Source organism: Choloepus didactylus, chromosome 2, assembly GCF_015220235.1.
Source record: "Choloepus didactylus isolate mChoDid1 chromosome 2, mChoDid1.pri, whole genome shotgun sequence".
Classification (NCBI taxonomy): domain Eukaryota; kingdom Metazoa; phylum Chordata; class Mammalia; order Pilosa; family Megalonychidae; genus Choloepus; species Choloepus didactylus.
The window spans coordinates 94,589,489-94,611,345 of NC_051308.1; the positions used below are offsets into that span (position 1 = coordinate 94,589,489).

At 39.4% G+C, this 21,857-nt stretch overlaps 1 protein-coding gene across 1 annotated transcript; it reads left to right on the top strand.

The window, feature by feature from the left end:
- Positions 1 to 6,461: 6,461 nt before the first annotated feature.
- Positions 6,462 to 13,438, top strand: SELE (selectin E). The gene is made up of 12 exons (XM_037825393.1): positions 6,462 to 6,498; positions 7,132 to 7,518; positions 7,993 to 8,100; positions 8,523 to 8,708; positions 9,467 to 9,652; positions 9,756 to 9,944; positions 10,896 to 11,084; positions 11,194 to 11,382; positions 11,598 to 11,774; positions 12,295 to 12,405; positions 13,179 to 13,200; positions 13,307 to 13,438. Exons 1-12 carry the CDS (start codon positions 6,462 to 6,464, stop codon positions 13,362 to 13,364), a joined length of 1,839 nt encoding a protein of 612 aa, XP_037681321.1. The 3' UTR covers positions 13,365 to 13,438.
- The last annotated feature ends 8,419 nt before the right edge of the window (positions 13,439 to 21,857 follow it).

Sequence of the window (21,857 nt, forward strand, 5' to 3'; positions counted from 1 at the left end):
CTCATCATGTATATGATGAACTAATTTGCCCACCTTTGATTTTGTGAAGTTTGTATGAAATAATGTAGGTAAAGTGCGTGGCACCAGTAGGCACTCTGTATGTGATTTCTTCTTACTATTATTTAGTTAAAAACCTCAGAGCAAGGAAAAATATGAACACTTCTATTTAAATTAATGTATTTTCCCCTATTATATATTATGCCATAATATATCACAGCTGGCAGGACTGTAGTCAAGCACCTTTGGTTCCCAGATGGGAAATCTGAGACTTAAAGAGGCAAAGAAGCTTGCTCTAAATCACAGAGCTAAGTAGTATAAAATAGCAATCCCTGCTGTTAAATTATATGTTTTAATACTCTACAGTTATCAGACTAATTCAGTCATTTCCAAATATAAATGCTTACTGATTACCAGTTAATAAGCTATAAAGAGACCTAGCAAATTCCAATTGTTCTCCTCCCTCTTTATCTGAAAATCACCTATTTATAATTTTTAGAAAAAAAAATGTGACCCTTTTCCTCACTACTTAATGTCTTTAATTGTTACGTTTTCTTTCTGATACAATAAAATCAAAGTGGTGCTTTTAAAAGTGACCAGGCAGAAATTTTTCCACTGTGAGGCACTGAGAACAAAGCTAAGAATAATCTTTTAGGAAACTTCTGACTTACAAAACAAGTAGCAAAAGTGGCCAAAGAAAACAGGCAAGGGGCTTTTCTAAAATCCAGAGGTATTTTTTCCCCTCTGTTAACAACTGTCGGCAAACAGTCTGGCTGCATTCAGGAAAAGCTCTGTAAATTAATCAGCCAACGCACACTGCTTTGGGAATTCACCAGATTTGGCCCGTTTTGAAGATATTCCCATTAGTTCTTAGTACCGACACAGTAAGAGGAAATTTCAAGATAAGGTGCTGCCAAATAGGAAGCAAGGAAACGCATTAAAATCCTAAGATGCAGAATCATCTAGGGAAGCTCAAAAGGGGAATTAGTGGAAATACAGAGTCCTCTTGAATCAGAAGCGAAAAGAGAATAAATTAATATATACATACCTATGTTAATTATTTAGCAGCTATTGCCTCTTCTTTGGTTAAAAACTATTCACTTTCCCTGTGCAAGAATTCAAAACATTGACTCATTCTAAATATTGCTCATATTCCCTAGCATAGGCAGACTGTCAGAAATAACTGCAGAACTAGAATAAAAATTAAAAATTAAAAAAAACAACACAGTGACCCTTCTTGTAAATGATGGACCATTGTTAATAGTATAATTATAAAAATGTTCTTTCATGAATTGTAACAAATGTACCACACTAATGCAAGGTGTGATATATGGGAACTCTGTATTTTATGTGTGATTTTTCTGTAAACCTACAACTTTTCTAATTAAAAAAAAGTATTTACTAAAAAAAAAATTAACTGTAGAGAAATTTAGATAAACTGTAGAGAAATTTTGGTCAAAATTCTAGTACCTATAGTTAGGCATCAACCATGGAGTATTCTAGATATTCTCTCCCAATTTAGGGTCGTCCTGGGCCAATACCTCAAAATATGCTTGGGCTTAGACATCTACATCTGAGATTCATTTAAAAGGCAGATTCCTGTGCCCTACCCCAGACCTTCTGCATCAGTCTCTGACTGTTGAACCTGAAGATTTACATTTTAAATGAGCTGTCAAGATGATTCTTGTTCACACTGACATTGGAAGACCCAGCTCTTCCCTCTGGGTATGGGAGGGCAGACGGTAGAACCCAGGGCTCCTCCCTGACTGAGATCTCTAAAATGTCTATAAATCCAAGTTGTGACCATGCATTCCTGGGGAATGAGTTTAGGAACTAGAACAATTTTCCATGAAATATGCTTATATTTTGATCAAACAATAAATGCCATTCTACACAGTAATGGTAGGTTGAATATTATCTTTATTTCACAATTTGGGAGTGTAAAATTTTTTACATTTATATTCTCTAAATAGAATTGAAACTTTCTTGGAATTTCCTCTCTCTCCATAAGACTCTGCAAAGGAACTTGAGATGTAAGCAGAAGGGAATGTGGGGAGAGGACCTAGGCTGTCAAAAATAATACTGCCCAGAGGAGAGGGAACCCAGCGCCTCGGGATGGTGGGAGAAGGCCACTGCCCAGGCTTCCCAGTTGCATTCAGCAGGGAGGAACCACACATAAATTCATACTTCCATAGATGGTCTTGCCACATGTGGTTATGGACAGGCCTGTTTTCCACTGAACACAATAACCTTCTGTTCATAGCTTTTATTTGTTCCTAGCTGTTGAAGGTGAACAGGATACCTATTTTCGTTTACTAAAACTGCTAGAACACAGTATGTCAGAAATGGGTTGGCTTTTAACAACGGGGATTTATTAGTTTACAAGTTTACAATTCTAAGGCCGTTTAAATGTCCAAATTAAAGCATCAACAGGACAACACCTTCTCTGAAGATGGGTTATTGGTTAGCTTGGACTCCTCCATCAGATAGCATGGCTCATGGTGACATCTGCCTTCTCTCCAGGGTTTCGTTGCTTCTAGCTTCTGGCTTCAGTGGCTTCCTCTCAGCTTCTCCGAGGTTTTTTTCTGTGAGCTTCTTTTAATTTCATCTCCGTGTTTTATCCTCTTAGAAACGACTCCAGTAAGAGAATGAAGAACCCACTTTGAATGAAGTAGGTCACATCTCAGTTGAAATAACCTAATCAAAATGTCCCACCTACAGTAGGTCCGCACCCACAGGAATGAATTAAATTTAAGAACATGATTTTCTGGGGTGCATAAAAGCTTCAAACTACCACAGTTCCCTTGATTAAAATTGTCTTGGAGACATCAACTTCCTCTTTCTGGTTCTCTCTCATTCCCTCAGGGATGTTCCTTCACCATAAAGTGAGAAGGAATTGGCTTGGGCACAGAAGTGAAAGTGGTTAGTCTTCAGTGCTGCATTAAAGGGTGTGGAGGAGATGGCCAGGAACTTCCAGGAAAAGGGATGATGAAGCCGGGAAGTGCGGCGCCTCAGAGACAAATCACACTGGTGGCGCAGCCTGGGGTGCGTCTGTGTTTGCACTGCCATCTTTCATTTTCTGGGTCTGATCCATTTAGGGAATGACTTCCCCAAGATGGAACTTGTAAAGAGGGTCCATATGAGGCCCAGGGTGGAAAACCAAGCAGTTCAGGAACAGCCAGTTACACCGTCAGAGTCTGAGAGACTTGGTGGACTTTTGAGGCACCTCTAACCAGACAGTTACTTGGGAAAGTTTTAGTTTTTCAGAGGGATAGTGTTCAACTCTCTCCCAACTTCCTAGTCAACCTTCCCATCCCCAATAAGTGGGTTTTGCCCCTCATCAAATCCTGAAGGAAAACCCAGGTGAAGAGGCTACAATCGTGCGATAACCCCATTCCTGCCCCTCACCGTCCTGACAGGAAAACTGGGTCTATGTCAGCCTGTTCACTAACCCTGAGGAACCTGAAAAAAGCCTGTCATTTCCCAGCACCCAGGTACCTGATATGTGAGCCCAGGCTCAGGGCAGGACATAGAAAATTTTCTGGGAGACCACAAGATAATTGTGAGAGCCAGTGGGTTTGGAATAACATATCTCTGGTAAAATAGTAACAGCAGTGATAAATTACCATTATCGTGCCACTCTTTTCCACTCCCTATTTCTCTTCCCTCCTTCTGGTATTGGTTTCTCTCCCTGACACTTTCTCAGTGTCAATTTAAAGTAGTAATTTTGCCCATTAGCCTTAGAGTAAATTTGCTTTTGTATCAGAATCTTCTGGAAAGTGTGGCTTAGGAGTCAACAACTTTTCCTGTCTCACTGCATCCTCTCTGTACTGATTACCACCCTGGCATCGCCTCCCTGCCCCCATGCTACAGTACTTACATCCACAGTCCTTCTGAATCCAGGACACAGCCCTCTTGATGAAGAGCTGGGATGATCAAAGTTCTCTTGGAAAGAAAAGGGCCACAGGAGGATGGGAGACGTGGGCAGAACAGGGAGGCTCAGTGTGGGGCATGAAGCAGCAAAAGAAACCACAGTTTGGGGTAGTGGTTAAAGGGGTTGGCCCTGGAGACTAACTGATCTTGAATGAGAAAGGTAAAACCCTCAGTTTCTCAATTTCCTCATCTGTAAAATGGGATCAGAGTACCTATTTCATACAGCTCCCATGAGGATTAAATCATCATATAGAAGAACATGCAAAATGTTCACAACAGAACCTGGAACATAGTGAGTGATCAATAAATGTTAGTGATTATAACTGGACATTTATTTTTAGATGAAATAGGGACTGTATCAACATTGGGGCTAATTTTAGATATCTTTGAACTAAAAAGAAAGGGAAGAGAAAAAATTTAAACTTAGTTCAATTATGAAAAATTTATAATAAATGTAGTAATCTAGGGTCACTTATGACAAATTTCTACTCTCAAAATAATTATCAGGCACTTCATTAATGTGTCAGATAATTTTTTAAACATTTAGTTACAATACACATTTGGCTATGCATTTTTAAATGGCAGATCATGTATTCCCAACTTAATGAAAAAATAAAATATATACAGATTATGCATTAACCCAACTTCATATCCTTCCCTGAAATCTAAACATTGCTGAGTGATCAATCTTCTACATCTATCACGCAACAAAACCACGTAAAGTGGGATAAAGAATTGATGCAATGTCAGCACATAGTGGAAAGGCGGGGGTATAAATCCTCTGTTAAAAGTTGGGCTTCTTGAGAGTGGGTTGAATTAAATTAGCTATTTTGGTTTTCACCTATTTTAAAAACCTGTAATCCTAGAATATTAGATTGGATTGAACACTGAAAACCTACAGAATATAGAATATTCTATATATTCAAATATTATAATAAAGTATTCTAATAAAATGATTCCCCATTCATTGTCTCTATCATTTAAATTAGATAAGATGTAGAAATGGAAACTGGATAGTTACTCAAAAAATGTCAATATGATGAAGACAGGAATACATTATTATATACACATACATATATCTGAAAATATGGTTGTGTGTGTGTGTGTGTGTGTTCACACGTGCATCTTTCAGTTACATTTGGTCAAGGCACCCATTCTTGTATTCTTTGGATTATAAAAGCAAAAGAAGACCATTGCAAAAAACATGAGATGCTGAAAATAATAATGAAAAACATAAATATTACCCAAAACCCTGCCAACCAGAGATAGCTACTCAACATTTTTTTACATTTTCTTTCAGATTTAATTTTCTGCACATCCACACTTTTTCACTTTTAAACACAAATGAAATTTGAGTTTAAAGTTCATTTTTAACCACAAATGATATTTGAGTCAAATATATGTACATATAGTTTTTCATCTTCATTTTTTTCACTGAACAAATACTGAACATCTAGGGCTATTTCCCATTTTTTCTTATTTTTAAGAAATCAGGCATTATTTCAAGCATTTAGTGGAAGATATTATTTTTAGTAATTTAGCCATAGCTGGTGCACAGAATCTGAGGATTGTTGTATACCTGTGAAGTATACCTCTCTGAGGCACTGCACCTTAAAAGGCATTGAGTTGATAGGTGAGAGAGGAATTAAAAATGAGTGGTGACACTTTATTGACAGCTACTGATGAGAAAATCAAGAGTAGTTAGCATTTCATGGTTGACAAAACTATTCTTAGTTATTTTTACAAAATTCTTATCACTAACACAATTTTATGAGCGACTGCTAATAATCAGTCTTTACACTTTTTAAAAACATAGATTTTATGTTATTTGAATTAAAAATCATTCATTTGTGCAATATTAATAGAATTTCATATAAAATATAAAGGGTTTCTGACATCACTGTAATTTTTAGCATTGTGGATATTCCCGGGAAACTTTTTGGATGTTGTTGGGGAATTCCTCTTTCCTTGATTTGGACATATCCTCCTATTATTCACAGGAAGTAAGCCATCCTATAAAGGGACTCCAGCGGGTTCAGTGTTTAGCTGTTCTTGGCTGACTTCACATCAACCGCGGTGTGGTGTGGACAGAGCACCAACCTCACACAGGAGGATTCCAAGCCCGAACAACTGCTTCACAGTACGGTAAGCTCAGAAGCCTTCACTAGAGCAGTGCTGGGACACGAAACATAGATTATTAACAGTAATAGACAGGCAAAAAGCACTCTGAAAAAAGATTCTGTGCAAGCTCTTATTGTATTTGGACTAGTTAAAACCTGGGTTTTCTCTTTGACCTAAATGAAAATTTAAAATCTAAAATTTTGCATTTATTCATCCAAGTAAATTTTTGTTATAAAAACTGTTGTGGCACTGGAATCCTTTACCAAAATCTTATGATGCTGCCCTACACTATCATTGTAGAGTGATGTATTTGGCTACCTGGAATTGCATTGTATAATTTATTTTGTACTTTTTCTCCCCAGAAAAGTATTCTGAGTCTAATCTTTTGAGGGAAGAAAACTCTTGAAGTCATGATTGTACCACAGTTTCTATCTGCTCTCATTTTTGGTAAGTTGTGTCATTAGTCACATCAAGATTTCTCATCCTCAGCACTCCTGACATTTTGGACTGGCTAATTCTTCACTGTGGGGTGTGTTCCTGTGCTTGGTGGGGTGTTTAGCAACATCCCTGGCCTCTACCCACAATGAGTTCCGCCCTCAGCCAGGGACATTTACTTACCTCTCTGTGTCTCAGTTTCCTTATGTGTACAATGTTGATTGCAAATTGCCTATTTCCCAGAGGCGCTGTGAGGATTCAGTGTGATGATCCACGTCAAGTGCTTCAGACAGTGCTTGCCGGCACATATTCAGTGCTCAGCAAAGCTTAGTTATCCTGATCTTTGCTCTTCGGTACAGTGGATAGGCTAACAGGTTATGGTGGGAAAGTGCTGGGAATGCGTCTAGTGGAGGACCAGTCATGAAGGAGATGCCCCACAAATGGCAGTTCCTCCGCATTTCCCCTTTTTATTTCTGAAAAACAAAAACATTTTGAGTCACTCCAAGGGCCATTGTGCTCAATATTACATTTTTGGTTCCTGAGTGGTGGGGAGGGGTGTGCAAATTAAGAAAAGAAAAAGCCCAGTCAATTGAGTCAATTCATAGCAGGGCTAAATGCTACCACTCCTTTTCCATTTTCCTCTAGCACTTCTGCTGGTTGAAGAGAGTGGAGCCTGGTCTTACAGTGCCTCCACAGAAAACATGACTTACGATGAGGCGAGTGCGTACTGTCAGCAAAGGTACACACATCTGGTAGCAATTCAAAACAGGGAAGAGATCGAGTACCTGAACTCCATATTGAGCTATTCACCAAGCTACTACTGGATAGGAATCAGAAAGGTCAACGGAGTGTGGACCTGGGTAGGGACCCAGAAGCCCCTCACCAAAGAAGCTGAGAACTGGGCTCCACATGAACCAAACAACAAACAAAACAACGAGGACTGTGTGGAGATCTATATCAAGAGAGAAAAGGACATGGGCATGTGGAATGATGAGAGATGCAGCAAAAAGAAGCTTGCCTTGTGCTATACAGGTAAGGAGTTCGGTGCAGCAGAGGAAGGTAGTTTGAATGTGTGGGCATCTTGACAAGTTGTTTACAGTACGCAACACTTGATCTCTATTATGGCAATAGTATGTTCTAAAAGATAGATTTTAAAATGTTCTATTTAACTGATAAAGGATCTCTTTTTACTTCTCTGTGTGAATTTAGACTGGAGTACATATACATATTTTAGTTACTTGTTTATTTGTGATGGAGATCTGTGTTCAGAGTCTGTAAAATAAAGTGAATTTTCTGTGCTTCTGGCTAGCTCCAGCTATCCCTAATTGTAATATGCCATACACCAACATCAAGGTTTAAAAGAGATGAACCTAAAACTCTGATTTGGCATTTTGTAAAGCACTTCAGTTAAAATCTCCGGCACACTGTGCCACTGAACCTAAATTCGAGCAAAATTGTTATAAGCACAGTAATAATCATCCTCATCTTTGATGGTGTTTTCCACAGCTGCCTGTACCAATACATCCTGCAGCGGCCACGGGGAATGCGTGGAGACCATCAATAACTATACTTGCCGGTGCTACCCAGGCTTCAGCGGACTCAAGTGTGAGCAAGGTAAGTCTTAGTCTCATTTGAGGAGGCAGTCCCATCTCATGGCCTAGCTGACTTTGAAGTCTGGTCCCCACGCCTTCTCTCCCCTTGCCCGGGGCTGTGTAATATGGTGGTTAAGAGACTAGGTGATGGAGTCCCATCCCCCTGGGTACGAATCCCAGATTCATCACTTACTAACTATGGGACCTTGACAAGGTACACAAACTCTCCGTGCCCCAGCTTCTTCGTTTGTAAAGCAGAGTAATAGCAGTACCAACTTCGTAGGCTTGTGGCAAGGATTATGTGAACAAATGCCAATAGAATGTTTTTATAGTACCTGGCGGGTAGTAAGCATTCAATGAACAATAGTTGCAGTTTTCAATGTTCTTTCCACCTGATACAAGGTATTAGATGAGCAGAACTGATTTGGTTTCTTTTCTTTTCAGTTGTGACCTGTAATGCACGGAAAGACCCTGAGCACGGAAGCCTGGTTTGCACCCATCCTTTCGGGGACTTCAGCTACAATTCTTCCTGCTCTGTCAGCTGTGAAAAGGGCTACGTCCCAAGCAGCCCCGAGGCCATGCAGTGCACTTCCTCTGGGGAATGGAGCGCTCCTAATCCAGTCTGCAATGGTAAACCTCTCTTGAAACGTACAGAAAATTCTGTGACTTGTTCCTGATATCCATCGTTTTTATTCCCCTTATACCATTTTCAAAACTCTAGGGAAAGTTCTTGATATTCTTGTTTTTAATAAAACTTGTTCTCTCTGCTAATATGTATGGCCAATCTAGACCCACTTGGTTTGGGAGAGATTTTTATTCTGTGTTGTAAATGGGTGTTTCTGAGGCTCTGGTGATTTATAAGGGTACACATAAAACGGTGGAACCACACCACAGACATTTTAATGACTTCCTCATCTTTTTTTTCTATTTAACTTCTCCCATGCAATGGCCTAATTTAAGACTATGATAATCAAATAGTCCTAATATCTCGTTTTCTCTCTCAACCTTACCTTTCTGGGCCTGAGACAAAAAATTTCTTTCCTCCAAGTCTTGCTGAGCTAAAATATACAAACATCCTATCCATATCAGTAAAAAGTAGTCATATATCTTGGTCTAGAATCTGTCCCCCCCGCCCTCTTTTTTTTTTTTTTTTTTTTTTTTTTTTGCCTTATGATAACTTAGTATGGTCTTCTATCAGAGAAGATAAAAATATCAATAAAAAAGGAGAAAAAAGCTTTACTGTGGGTGTGCATGTCCTGAAGGCTTTTCATAATGCTTTGGGACCTACCTTTCAAAGGCAACTCCTCACTCCATCATAAACTCCAATTCAATAGGAAATTAAAATATCATTCTTCTGTAAAATTCATGGTGTTCTTTCAAATCCCCAGTGGTTGAGTGTGATGCTTTGACAAGTCCTGCCAGTGGATCTGTGGAATGTTCCTCAAGCCCTGGAAACTTCCCATGGAACACAACCTGTGCATTTGACTGTGAGGAAGGATTTGAACTAGTGGGAGCCAGGAGTCTCCAGTGTACCTCATCTGGAAAGTGGGACAATGAGAGGCCAACGTGTAAAGGTAGAGTTGCTTTACATCAAGACTTACTGTAAACATTCTTGTTGTCAACCTATACCTGAGATGGGTAAACCAGACCTTATATAAATGGGTATCTGTGTTACAGCTGTGACGTGTGATGCTGTCAGCCAGCTTCAGAATGGCTCTGTGAGCTGCAGCTACTCCCCTGCTGGGGAGCTCACCTTCAAGTCATCTTGCGACTTCACCTGCGAGGAAGGCTTCATGCTGCAGGGACCAGCCCACATTGAATGCACTGCACAAGGGCAGTGGACACAGCAGATCCCGGCTTGTGAAGGTAGGCACAAGATTCTCTCCTTTACACGTTCCCTTTCTTAAAGAGCACCAAACGTGTGTAGTGAACATGAAACCAGATGCCATCTTTAACTATAGAAATCCGATTTGATGGACATCATTCACCTCAAATGTTTGAGAATCATACAAAAGGACCCATGCTTGGCCTGGGAAAAAACTGAACATAATAAGTAGCTGATGCGCTGCTTGTTTCTTAACCGTGCAGGGCTAACAACTTTATACACATTGGCATGGAGTGGGCAAAATTCTTAATCTAAGTGGAAATTACATTAGAAAAATTTAAAAATAGGGTTATGAGAACTTGACTTGAATCTAAAACTCTTGTCATAACTTTCTTCTGAAATTGCCCACAAATAGCAGGGATGAGAATGTTTCAGGCATGGGGTCAGATACAGAAGACACAAAATATAAACATGAGCACTAAAATTTAATTCACTTTAAAGTAAGAATGAGGATATCGAAAACAAGCAACTTTCTCTATCAGGTACTGGCATTCTTGTAGCCAAATACAGCACAAAATGATTTCCAGTGACAAAAAGCCATAATACCAAAACCAAACTGCAAAGCAGAAAAATTTTATGAGGCTGCTTTATCTTATTTTCCTTTTGGCATCATCTGTAAATATCCAGGATCCATAGTTAAATTCTGGCTGCATAAAATATTTCCCTTGACCCTAATTTTTCCTGCATGTCAGAAGAACCATGCTCAGGAACCATTGTTCTTGTTAAAGGCTGTCCTTAAATTAATGCCACTGTCAATGAAGGGACTGGGTTCAAAGAAAACACAACCATCTTCTTAGTTGTTCAGGGAATAATGAAGAATCTTTAGTTTTCCAAGTGTTGCTTCATTCAGAATGAACAGGGCTTACTCATCAAGTGCCCAGTTCTCTCCAGTCCTCCTGCAATATTTTCTGACTATCATTTTGATGTCTCAGCTTTCCAGTGTAAAGCCTTGTCCAGTCCAGAGAACGGCTACATGAATTGTCTTCCTAGTGCTTCTGGAAGTTTCCAAAGTGGGTCCAGCTGTGAGTTCTCCTGTGAGCAGGGATTTGTGCTGAAGGGATCTCAAAGGCTCCAGTGTGGCCCCTCAGGGGAGTGGGACAGCAAGAAGCCCACATGCGAAGGTAGAGTATTAATCTGGTTTTCAGTTTTTGTTTGTTGCTTGGTTACCTTGAGAAATCTGTTGCTGCCTGATGCAGACAAACTTCTAACATGCTCTCTGGTATCTTCCAGCTGTGAAATGTGATGCTGTCAGCCAGCCCCAGAGTGGTTCAGTGAGGTGTACCCATTCCTCTGCTGGCAAATTCACCTACAAGTCCTCCTGTGACTTCAGTTGTGAGGAAGGCTTTGAATTACATGGATCAGCTCAACTTGAGTGCACAGCTCAGGGACAATGGACACAGGAGGTCCCCTCTTGCCAAGGTAGGACAGAGTTAATACTTTCGGCTGTACAGATCTAGTACCTCCTAAGTTCCTGGACCTAGATTGCCCCAAGGGGTCTGATACTAATTTTCTGTGTGCTGAAAACTAAGTTATGCTTATAAGTTACATTAATTGGTGACTTGACTTGTAAACCAGTTTTACAAATTTTTTGGTAGTTTTTCCTTAACCTCTACCCCTGTGTCTATCACTTGCAGTGGTAAAATGTCCAAACCTGGCAGTTGCCGGGAAGGTCAACATGAGCTGCAGTGGGGAGCCTGTGTTTGGCACCATGTGTACGTTTGCGTGTCCTGAAGGATGGATGCTCAACGGTTCTGAAGTTCTGACCTGTGGCACCACAGGACACTGGTCTGGGATGCTGCCCACCTGTGAAGGTGATGCATTGATTGACGGTGGTGGGCTGGGGGACTGGAGAGAAGGAGGCAATCTGTCTGGCTACAATAATATAACTATCCGTTTTGTACAGAGAGGTTGCCCAGATTAACAAAGTGGGCATATAATTTCATGGGCATGGAGAGAAAACAGAAGAGGTGGCATGCTGGTGACTGAGTAGAGTTCTGACTATGATAAAAAGGAGAGTTAGAGGGGAAAGGAGGATGGAAAAGGGAAATGATAGAATGACAAAAGGAGAGAGAGCAAGAAAGCATGACTAACCAAGATTGGCAAGCTTGGCAAGTCCGAGTTCTGCCTGGGCCGTGGTAGGAAGTAAGCCTGCAGAGGTGGGTTAGGGCAGATCTCAAAGGCCTTTAATATCATGTCTCCACCCCATGCATTGGACTAGGCAGCTTTTCTGCTTCTAGGATCGATGTACAGTGGAAAGGACAAATAGAAAGGGCAGAAAGGCTTTAAAGTCAATTCCTTCTCATGACAGTTCTCCCCCTCTTGTTTTCTTAGCCCCCCTCGAGTCCAACATTCCCTTGGCAGTTGGACTTTCTGCTGCTGGAACTTCCTTCCTGGCATTAGCGTCATTTCTCTTCTGGCTTCTGAAACGCCTTCGGAAGAAAGGTGAGGGAGTTCATGAATGTACTCCACATATATTTTAAAAATATATATTTTTTTCCTCAGGGGGATGAGTTATTGACATCATGGTCTCTATTGCAAATTTAAACAATAATTCATATCTAATTATTAAATGCTGGTAAGCTGCAGTATAATTAAGTGGAAGTCTTAGGAAAAGAGTGTACAGTGCAACATAAAGTGGGAAGAGTTTTAGGAAATACCATGTTAGCTGCGCTACCAGTGTACAACTCCAGGAGGCACTATTCACATTAAATTCTATGCTGCCCCCTGGAGTTATGAAATGAGGCTGCCATGGTTAGTGCTCCCAGGAAAATAGACAAAATGTTTCCTAAAAAGACTTTTTTGGAATATTGGCTTAAATTTGGGAATATCTCATAGGGAATATGCAAAGACATCCAAACAAACTGGGACTGCAGAGCATTTGAAATGTTTTTGAACTAAGTTCTCACATTTACAAAATTGGATGGTTCACAAAAAGATCCAGATTTTTGATTTCTCATGAAAAATTGTAAGATGAATCTGACAAACTTAGCCTGCAACTATTTCCTGGAGTTAGGTAGCTACTGTGCTCTTTGAATGGGATGTTCACTTTGCATTTTACCCCAGTGGCTACCAAGCTGGGATTGTGCTCTGATTATTAGAGAGGCTCTGAAGGCATTGCATTTGTAACCCCTGATGAATTAAGTCACATTGTTTCAGGATTTGATGTGTCCCTAAAAGTCATTTAGTCCAAATTAATGGTTTTCTTTCTCTTGCAGCAAAGAAATTTGTCCCTTCCAGGTAAGTTGCATTCTTTTTACAAAGCATGCCATTGAACATTTGACATACTTTTCTCTCCTTGTGTTGGAAAACAGTGCTATACTTAGTGTTCTCATGTATTCCACAGCAGCTGTCAGAGCCTTGAGTCAGATGGAACCTACCATTTTCCTTCTGAGTTGATTTGAGTACAAAGGAATCAGGTAAGAGTTGATAATCACATATTACTATAGTGATGTCCTCTCTACATGCTTTATTGCTTCTTATACCCTCCCAAACCTACCAAATTCTGGGAAAAATAACTACTTTGAAAGTATTTTCTCGAAAGTTGTTCCATCTCTTTGAAAAGAAAAGGAAGGGAACAAGCAATCTGGACTTTATTGAGTAATTTCATGTATGAAAGATGATGATGATAGCTAATCTTTATACAATACTTACTGTAAGTAGGGATTATTATTGTATTTCTCATTATCCAGGTGATGAAAATGAGGCACAGAGAAGTTAAGTAACTTCCCTAAAGTGTCAAAGCTAGTAAATGGTATAATCAGATTCAACCCCAGGTAGCCTTAACCACTCTGGGTGCTTAACCACTCTGCTAGGCTATGTGACGATTTGGAAGGGTCAGGTCCCCCTGAGTAGCATTTTGATGTTGGGACAGTGAGAGTGTGCACAGTTGCTATGCTAGAAGCTGAATTGTTATTGCTATTAGCATGCAGAAATGTTAGGTGTTCTGATGACATACACTCTTGTCTTTGCAGGAACATAACTGCATCCAGGAAACTAGAGTGATACACTGAAGACCACAGAGAGAGGTTTCCTCGGGTCTCTGGCCCTGCTCACTTTAAAGCTGGGATCGTGGCACCCACAAAGTGACTTCGATGGATCAAAATCCAGTGGATAAGGCCAGAGTTCCCCAACAAAGACGCAGTTTTCTCTTTTCTGGTCTCAGAATCAGGAAAGTGCTGGGTACTGGAAGGAAAGGATATTCTCTTCTAGGCAAAACTGAAGAGAATGAGGCTCTAGAGGCTCAGAATTCCTTTCTTAACCCTAAGTCACCCTTGCTTGCTGTGAAATCTTGGTGATGAAACACTGGTGATTTTGTTTCTTTTGCCCTTCAAAGTGTTTCAACTGCTGATTACAGATTTGCTGTTAAGGGGATGAGTACTAATTATCAAGAGTTTAGAGGAGACAAATTGCCAAAAATATTCTATTGCTAACTTGAAAAATATCAAATTTGTATTGCTCACAGGTGACAGTATGGAAAGGATGTTATGGTGCAAATTCTACCTAAAACACTGTGTGAGGATTATGGAGCAGTCTTAATTATTTCAATCCCAATGGGATTCAGTTCTTTTTCAAGTGTTCTTAGAGACTGTAACGTTCCATAATCTTAATTCAGTAAAAGTGCCATAGGCAGGTGCTCTAGTAATAATTAAAAATAATTTTTAAAAGTCTTGTAGGGACTTCAAAAATATGCAAATGTTATGGACTACAATAGTGTAAAAGTTACTTTTCCTAGCTCACCACCACATCTGTAGTAAATTTATTTCAAAAAAGGACAAATATTGTCCCCTAGAAATGCAAAAAGTTAACCAGTATAAAGGACCAAGTGGTTTTCTACAGTTGCTTTTAAAACTAGAAGTAAAATTAGGGGAGTAAAAACTGAACGGAGGATTTATACAAAGGAATTATTTTCAGAAATGTGTGATTCCGTGATGAAACTTCCATGAGACCAAATGTTCTGATTTGGTAAAAGCAAGAATGCAAACAAATGAAGGTACAATTTTATGAATGTCATTGTTGAAAAATATCAGAAATATGAATGCGCTTTGACATTCCTACAATGATGTTTTTCAGATGTGATATGTAAATATACAATTCTTGTATATTACATAAGATTAAATGTATGATAGGAATTTACCATGTAAAGGAATTGGCCAGTGGATTTTTAAAAAGTGAAGATGTCTAATAATTATTTCCTAGTTGTTTTATTCTGAATGTCAGGGTGATCTTGAAGAAGAGAAAGCCTCCATGAGCAAGTCTTTGTGTTTATTTATAAGCAGAATTTAAAATTTCCAATGAATTCCCAGTCGTCAGTTGATCACTGGCCATGGGAAATTCTCAGTCAGTAATTGCCAGTGCTGCACCAGCCCTGCAGGGTATGAGAACAAAACTCTCCCATAGGTCCATTAACTTAGCAGGTGTTGAAAAGGAGAGTTTGTAAGTGCTTACTGCATACTGGCAGTGGGAATGTCAAAAGTAAACAGGGAGATATGATAAAGATAAGGATGGCAGAGGCTTTAAAAAGGGCAGAACTCTGGTAAATAAGAGAGAGGAAAAAAAACTATTGTGATCAGGGTACATATGGATTATTTTCTCTGAAATTGTTCAAATGTTGTAAATATGTTTATACATATGCTGCATTGTAAATAGTTGTATGGAAATATAAATGTGCTCTGTGTTCGGGTTTTATAAAGTATTTTAAATTATGCTTTAAAATATTTTACAGATTTTAAACTATGTATTTATTTAAGCTTATGTCAGACCTATTGTATCTGACATGGCACTATAAAGTTTAACAATAAAAATGTTTATATTTATCTCAGCATTTAAGATCTCCTTTTATTTTATTTAGACAAAATTCACATACCATAAAATTCACCCTTTTAAATTGTACAATTTAATGGTTTTTAGTATATTTATGTTTACAAAGTTGTGCATCCCTCACCACTATCTAATTCCAGAAGATTTTTGTCATCTCAAAAAGAAACCCAATGCCTATTAACAGCCCTTCCCCATTCTTCCTACTAATTTGCTTTCTGTCTCTATGAATTTGCCTTTTCTGGACATTTCATATAAATGGAATCATACACTATTTTGCCTTTTGTTCCTGGCTTCTTTCACCTAGTATGACATTTTTAGGGTTCATCCCTGTTTTATTCTGTAGCTGTACTTCGTTCCTTCCTATAGTTGAAAAATATTCCATTGTATGGATATATTAAATCTTGTTTAGCCATTTATCAGTTGATGGACACTTCGGTTGTTTTACCTTTTGGCTATTATAAATAATACTGCTATGAACATTCATGTACAGGTTTGGAATGGATATATGTTTTCCCTTCTCTTGGGTATATACCTAGGAGTAGAATTGCTGGGTCATATGGTAACTCTATGTTTCACTTCTTGAGGAAATACCCAACTGTTTTCCAAAGTGGCTGCAACATTTTACATTCCCACAAGGAGGGTATCCATATCCTCATCAACACTTATTATTGTCCATCTTTTTTATTATAGTCATCCCAATGGGTATCAGATGATATGTGCATAAATTCTTGCACCAATAATATACAGCTGTCTGAAAAATATTAATAATATAAAAAAATCATTAGGATCAATGAAACAAAGGCCCTTCTTACCCTAGTGTCTTTGCCTCATGCCAGCTTCAATTCTGGGTGGTTCAAGTTAACCAGCTCATCTTTATTTATGCTCCAGGACTGGAACCAGAGAAGTTATTTCCTCTTGAAATGTGCTACTTCTCTCTTCTGGAGTAGCCCCAGTCCACAAGGCTTCTTGTATACCAAGCTAAAAACTACCCAGAGGACCTCATTGTTATCGAATAATCAGAACATCTGAAATTTCTAAGAAAACATGGTTTAGTTTTTGGCTCAGTTACCCAGGTTAAAAAAAAAAAAAATTGTGGCTATAACATTATCATGCTACCATAGCTTAGAGTTGGTTTCACTTTGATTTTTTACTTCATCTTCGTTCAAAAGTATCATTTAAGAGAATCTTAAAGAAAAAACAGAAAACAAGCATAGATACGGCTAAAAGAGAGTATGTATGTGGGTTTTCCCAGGTATAAAATCAATATATAAATTGACCAAATTAAATTTATCCAGAAGGGATACAGGTGCCCAAGTCAAATGAACGTGGGCAAGTGGGAAGCACAGAAGTCGGAAGTGGAGCAATTCTCAGTGTTCATGCCATGGGATTAGAATAGAGATTTTTATAGAAGAAAGCAGAAATCTTTCCAAAAGGCAGGAGATTCTGGTCCTTTTTCAGTTAGAAATAATATGTATAGCTTCCACCTTGAAATTTTAGCTGCCCTCTTCCAAGCCAAAAGAAATCAAATCTTTTTTCTCTTCATATACACATAAGCAGGCTGCTGGATTATAAAATCATTTGATTGCCAAAGGGCATGTAGCATTAAGATAAGCCTTCTGTCTTTGTCAAAAATAAGAATAAAGCCACAACAGGGTTTTAGTCTACAATCAAGGAGATTTTTTCCTCTCCCTGATCTGCCAGGGGTGCCAAATCCTATCAATAGTTCATAACACTCAGTGGCTATGTTCCATTCCTACTGACAGCCCTCATAACCACCCCTGGATTATATGATAAAATTCTCATAAATTCATTAGTCTCCAGGTTCTCAGTATGCTGTTAGGGTGCACAGCTCACAAGGCAATACAAAATCTGGTCCTAATCCATCTCCTACACTCATCTCACACTACACCCTCTCATGTGTTGCTCTCCGGCCACACTGGCTTACTTTCTGTTCCTGCACATTTTGGTGCCTTTGAACATCTTCCTTCCTATACTTGGAATTGTCCACCCTCCGACGGCACCCATCCTTTGCCTGATTAAGTCCTACTTACCCTTCAGGTCCCTACTTAAACATCCCTGCATGAGAATTGACTCCTCAAGGTAGGTTAGGTGCTCTCTCTAATGCTCTCACAGCTCATTATTTTTCTTCTCTCCTTTAATTGTTATTAAATAATTATTTGTATAAATGTCTGTTTAATGCCTGCTTCCCCACTAGACTCTAAGCTCCATAGGAGCAGGGACAAATTACATCAGTCAATGGTATATTTTCAGAACCTAGCATATTCCCAACACATAGTAGTTGCTCAACAAATATTTATTGCATGAATAAACTAATAATGGATTTGGGCTAATCATAATGAGCTGGGCTGCTTTTCACAAATGGAATGAGTTTTCTCAGAAGGCAAGAATTTAAAATCCAGTTTTGGAAATAAGATGTCTGGTAATAGTGCAGAACAGGATGGCAAGCAAAGAAGGAGGAAGCTGATGGTTAGAATTAAAGGAATGAGTTAATGGCATGGAGGTTCAATGAGGCAGGATAAAGACGGGTAGAAATGGGATACAATAACCTATGAGAATAGGAGACTATTTTTAGATTATCAAGTCATTATTAATAATATGACTTTGGAGATGATACAGTATGTGGTGATATCAAGGTTGAGACTGTGTTCTGGGAGAAGGGCTGAAGTTGAGCAGAGGAGAATGTTATTGGAGAACCCAGGTTGCAGGATGGCTTGTTCACATTTAGTTGAAGTCACGTAGGATTATGGAAAGTGCTGACATGGAGAGGAATACCGAGAGCTAGGTACAAACCCTCAACAGTGCATGAGAGGCCTATAGTGAGGATGGTGAGAAGATGGTATACCTAAATGTGATGAGTTTAAGGAACCAAGATTATTTTTATTTCTTCTTTTCTTTCCTTTTCTTTTCTTTCCTTTTTTTTTTTTTTTTTTTTTTTGTTTTGTTTTGTTTTGTTTTACAAGAAACTGGAAGAACAAAAGATCTGAAAGAGGCACTCATCATAAAGGAAGAAAACAACTCTGCCTTCCAGCCCTGAGGTATGTGGGGAGTGACAGAATAAGCATTATCATCTTGAGAGATCTGCAGGGGAAGTGATGCCCTATGAGGCAGCCAGGTTTCTGTTAAACAAAGAGGTACACGGAAGCTTTGGAAAGGAAATGGAGTATATTGGGGACTTTTTAGGAATCCCAGGGGCAGCGTGGAAGAGTTTGGGAGGGAAGGCGGGGTTATGTCAGGGGAGAGCAGCGTGGGAGAGCTGTCCAGAAGGTGACAGATGACCATGGGGGCTTACACTCCAGGTGTAAGGAAAACAGGTACGTGAGCCACCGTGGATTTGATCGTGATAGGACCTTGGAGGTGGATGGGTATTTCGGTCTAACTCCGGCCTGGAGTGAGGCCTAATGGTTGTTGTGGGGAACTGTGCATTTTTTCTATCCATGATAATCTGATGTTGGCAACTGCAGCAAGTGCAGCATCGGTTGGTAGCAACAGACAAGTAAGTCTTGTGGTCATCTGTGGTGGGGGTGTAAGCTAGGGAAGTATTATTCCTTTCATTGGCATTCAGTGGCACTACCCTTAATCATCTCATGGTGGGCAAATGGTCCTCCAGCATTTGTTCTCCTCTGCTTGGTTTTATAACAGTCACACACTAAATATAGTTCTAGCTTTTTGAGGGCTTGGAATAGACTAACAAGCACTCTTTCCATGGCCACTGTTCCAATGGTGGTTCACATGTCCCTATTCTACTCCAAATCTCTTTAGATTGAAATCTAAATCTGAAAGTTCTGTAATTTTAAACTAATTTTCTCACTGTGTCTTTATGAAAAATATTCTCAACAAACACACAAGATATAACCATATGATTCAGAAGCATCCATATGAAAGTGTTTTGGTAGCAGCCAAAGAACATAGCATTGATTAACTTAGTGAGAGGAACTCAGTGAGGGGCTAAGTTATGTGGTCCAAGTATATTCTAGACATCTAAATGAGGTTAAGGGCAGAATTTAAAATGTGTACACAAGTGAATAGATTGCATATGTATATGACAACATTCACTAAATATTATTCTCCTCTACCTCCTCTCCCTCCCTCTCTTTCTTTCTTTCTTTCTTTCTTCCTTCAAAACTTTGGACGGAATCTGAGGTCTTTCTGTCTGACGAGAATCTAAAGCACTAGTATGTCCTGTGGATATGATGTAACTCTGCATCCCGAACAAACCCTCAACTGGGTTTTACCTCTGTGATACCTAGAATTGCTAGATTAATTACAATAACTCGCCTTAAATGAATGGCTGAGCTTTTACAAAAGAATGGAAATCTCAGAGGACAAAAATGATTAGGAAGCAGGGAACCAGATCATATAAGACCCTGTAAACCAGAGTAAGGACTACAAGCAGAGGAGTGATATGGTCTGGCTTGTGTCACTTTGTGCTTGCTATCTTGTGTATGATCCTCCCTGTCCACCCTGTTCTGTGTCCCAGGAAGCTGACCCCTGCAGACAGCAACACACAATCTCCGGTGAGCTGGTTTCCAATCGGTTTTACTAAGAGGGTGACCTAAATGGGATCAGAGAGTGAGAGGATGGGGAGGTCAGTGTGTTTCTCTCCATCCTCTCCTGGGTTTGGTGCTCTGTTCCTGGAAGCAGCTGTATCTTTCCTCCACTACAGCTTCTAGTGGGTGGTTCCTCCTCTAGAGTTGAAGTTCTCACTGGGTGACACTATTCTCTCCCCTTGGATCTTCAGCTGCAGGGGTGGCAACTGCTTCCTGCCATTGCTGGTCTTTGATTGTCTCGTTTTCTCTTGTTTTTCTCTTAAACTTGCCTAATTTCTGTAAGTGGTCCCTCCGTTAAAGGCTTTTCAATGGAACCATCTGGGGCAAATTCTATTTCTGGCTAGGCTGCTGAATGATGCTCAATTTAACAGAAATATTCAGGTTCTTTTGTTGAAAACAGGCCATAGAGGGCAAGGGCAGAGACAAGGAGTCCAGTCAGAAGGCTTTTGCAATAATCTAGGTGAGAGATGATAGTGATTTAGATTCACAGTACAGCAGAAGTGACTGAATGCTGAGAATAGTTTGAAGGTAAAGTCAACAAAATTTGCTGAAAGATTGGATATGAATTGTGAGAAAAAGAAAGGACTCACAATTAACTTCAAAGACTTTGGCCTAAGCAACTGGAAGGATGGAGGTATAATTTACTGAGATGGGAAAGACTGTGGAAGAAGCCCTCTGGGTTGGAGAAGTTTGGAAGTTCAATTAGGGATATGCAAAGTTTGAGAGGCTTATAAACAGCTAAATGGAGATGTTGAGTAGGCATCTGGGTACAGGAGAAAGGTCCTGGGTGGTCCCATAACTCAACAACAAAAGGATAAACAACCTACTTTTAAAATGGGCAATGGATTTGATAAATATTTCTCCAAAGAAGATCTACAAATGACCAAAAGCACATGAAAAGATGCTCAACATCATTTTCTACTAGGGAAATTCACATCAAAAATACAATGTGATACTACCTCACACCCACTAAAATGGACACTATTAAAAAACAGAAAATTACAAATGCTGGAGGTGGAGAAATAGAACACTCATTCAGTGTTGGTGAGAATTTAAAATGTTGTAGCCACTGTGGAACAGTTTGGAAGTTCCTCAGAGAGTTAAGTGCAGAACTACCATATGACCCCATATTCCCACTCCAAAGAATTGGAAACAGCACTCGAACAGATATGTGCACACCAATTTTCATAGCGGCCTTACTGAAAATTGCCAAAAGATGGAAGCAATCCAAGTGTCTTTCAACTGATGAATGGATAAATAAAAGGTGGTGTATATATACGATGGAATATTATTGAGCCATCAAAAGGAATGAAGTTCTGTTACCTGTGATAACAAGGATGAACCTTGAAGACATCATGTTGAGTAAAATAAGCCAGACACAAAAGGATAAATATTGTATGATCTTACTGATATGAAATAATTAGAACAAGCAAATTCATAGAGTCAGAAACTAGACTATAGGTCACCAGGGTCAAGGGTGGGGGTAGAGAATGGGGAGTTAATGCTTAC

Coding starts and splice junctions, on each gene's coding strand:
- SELE (XM_037825393.1), top strand. CDS start 6,462: ATGATTGTACCACAGTTTCTATCTGCTCTCATTTTTG. Junction 8,101..8,522: donor CGGACTCAAGTGTGAGCAAG/GTAAGTCTTAGT, acceptor TTTTCTTTTCAG/TTGTGACCTGTAATGCACGG. Junction 11,775..12,294: donor GATGCTGCCCACCTGTGAAG/GTGATGCATTGA, acceptor TTGTTTTCTTAG/CCCCCCTCGAGTCCAACATT.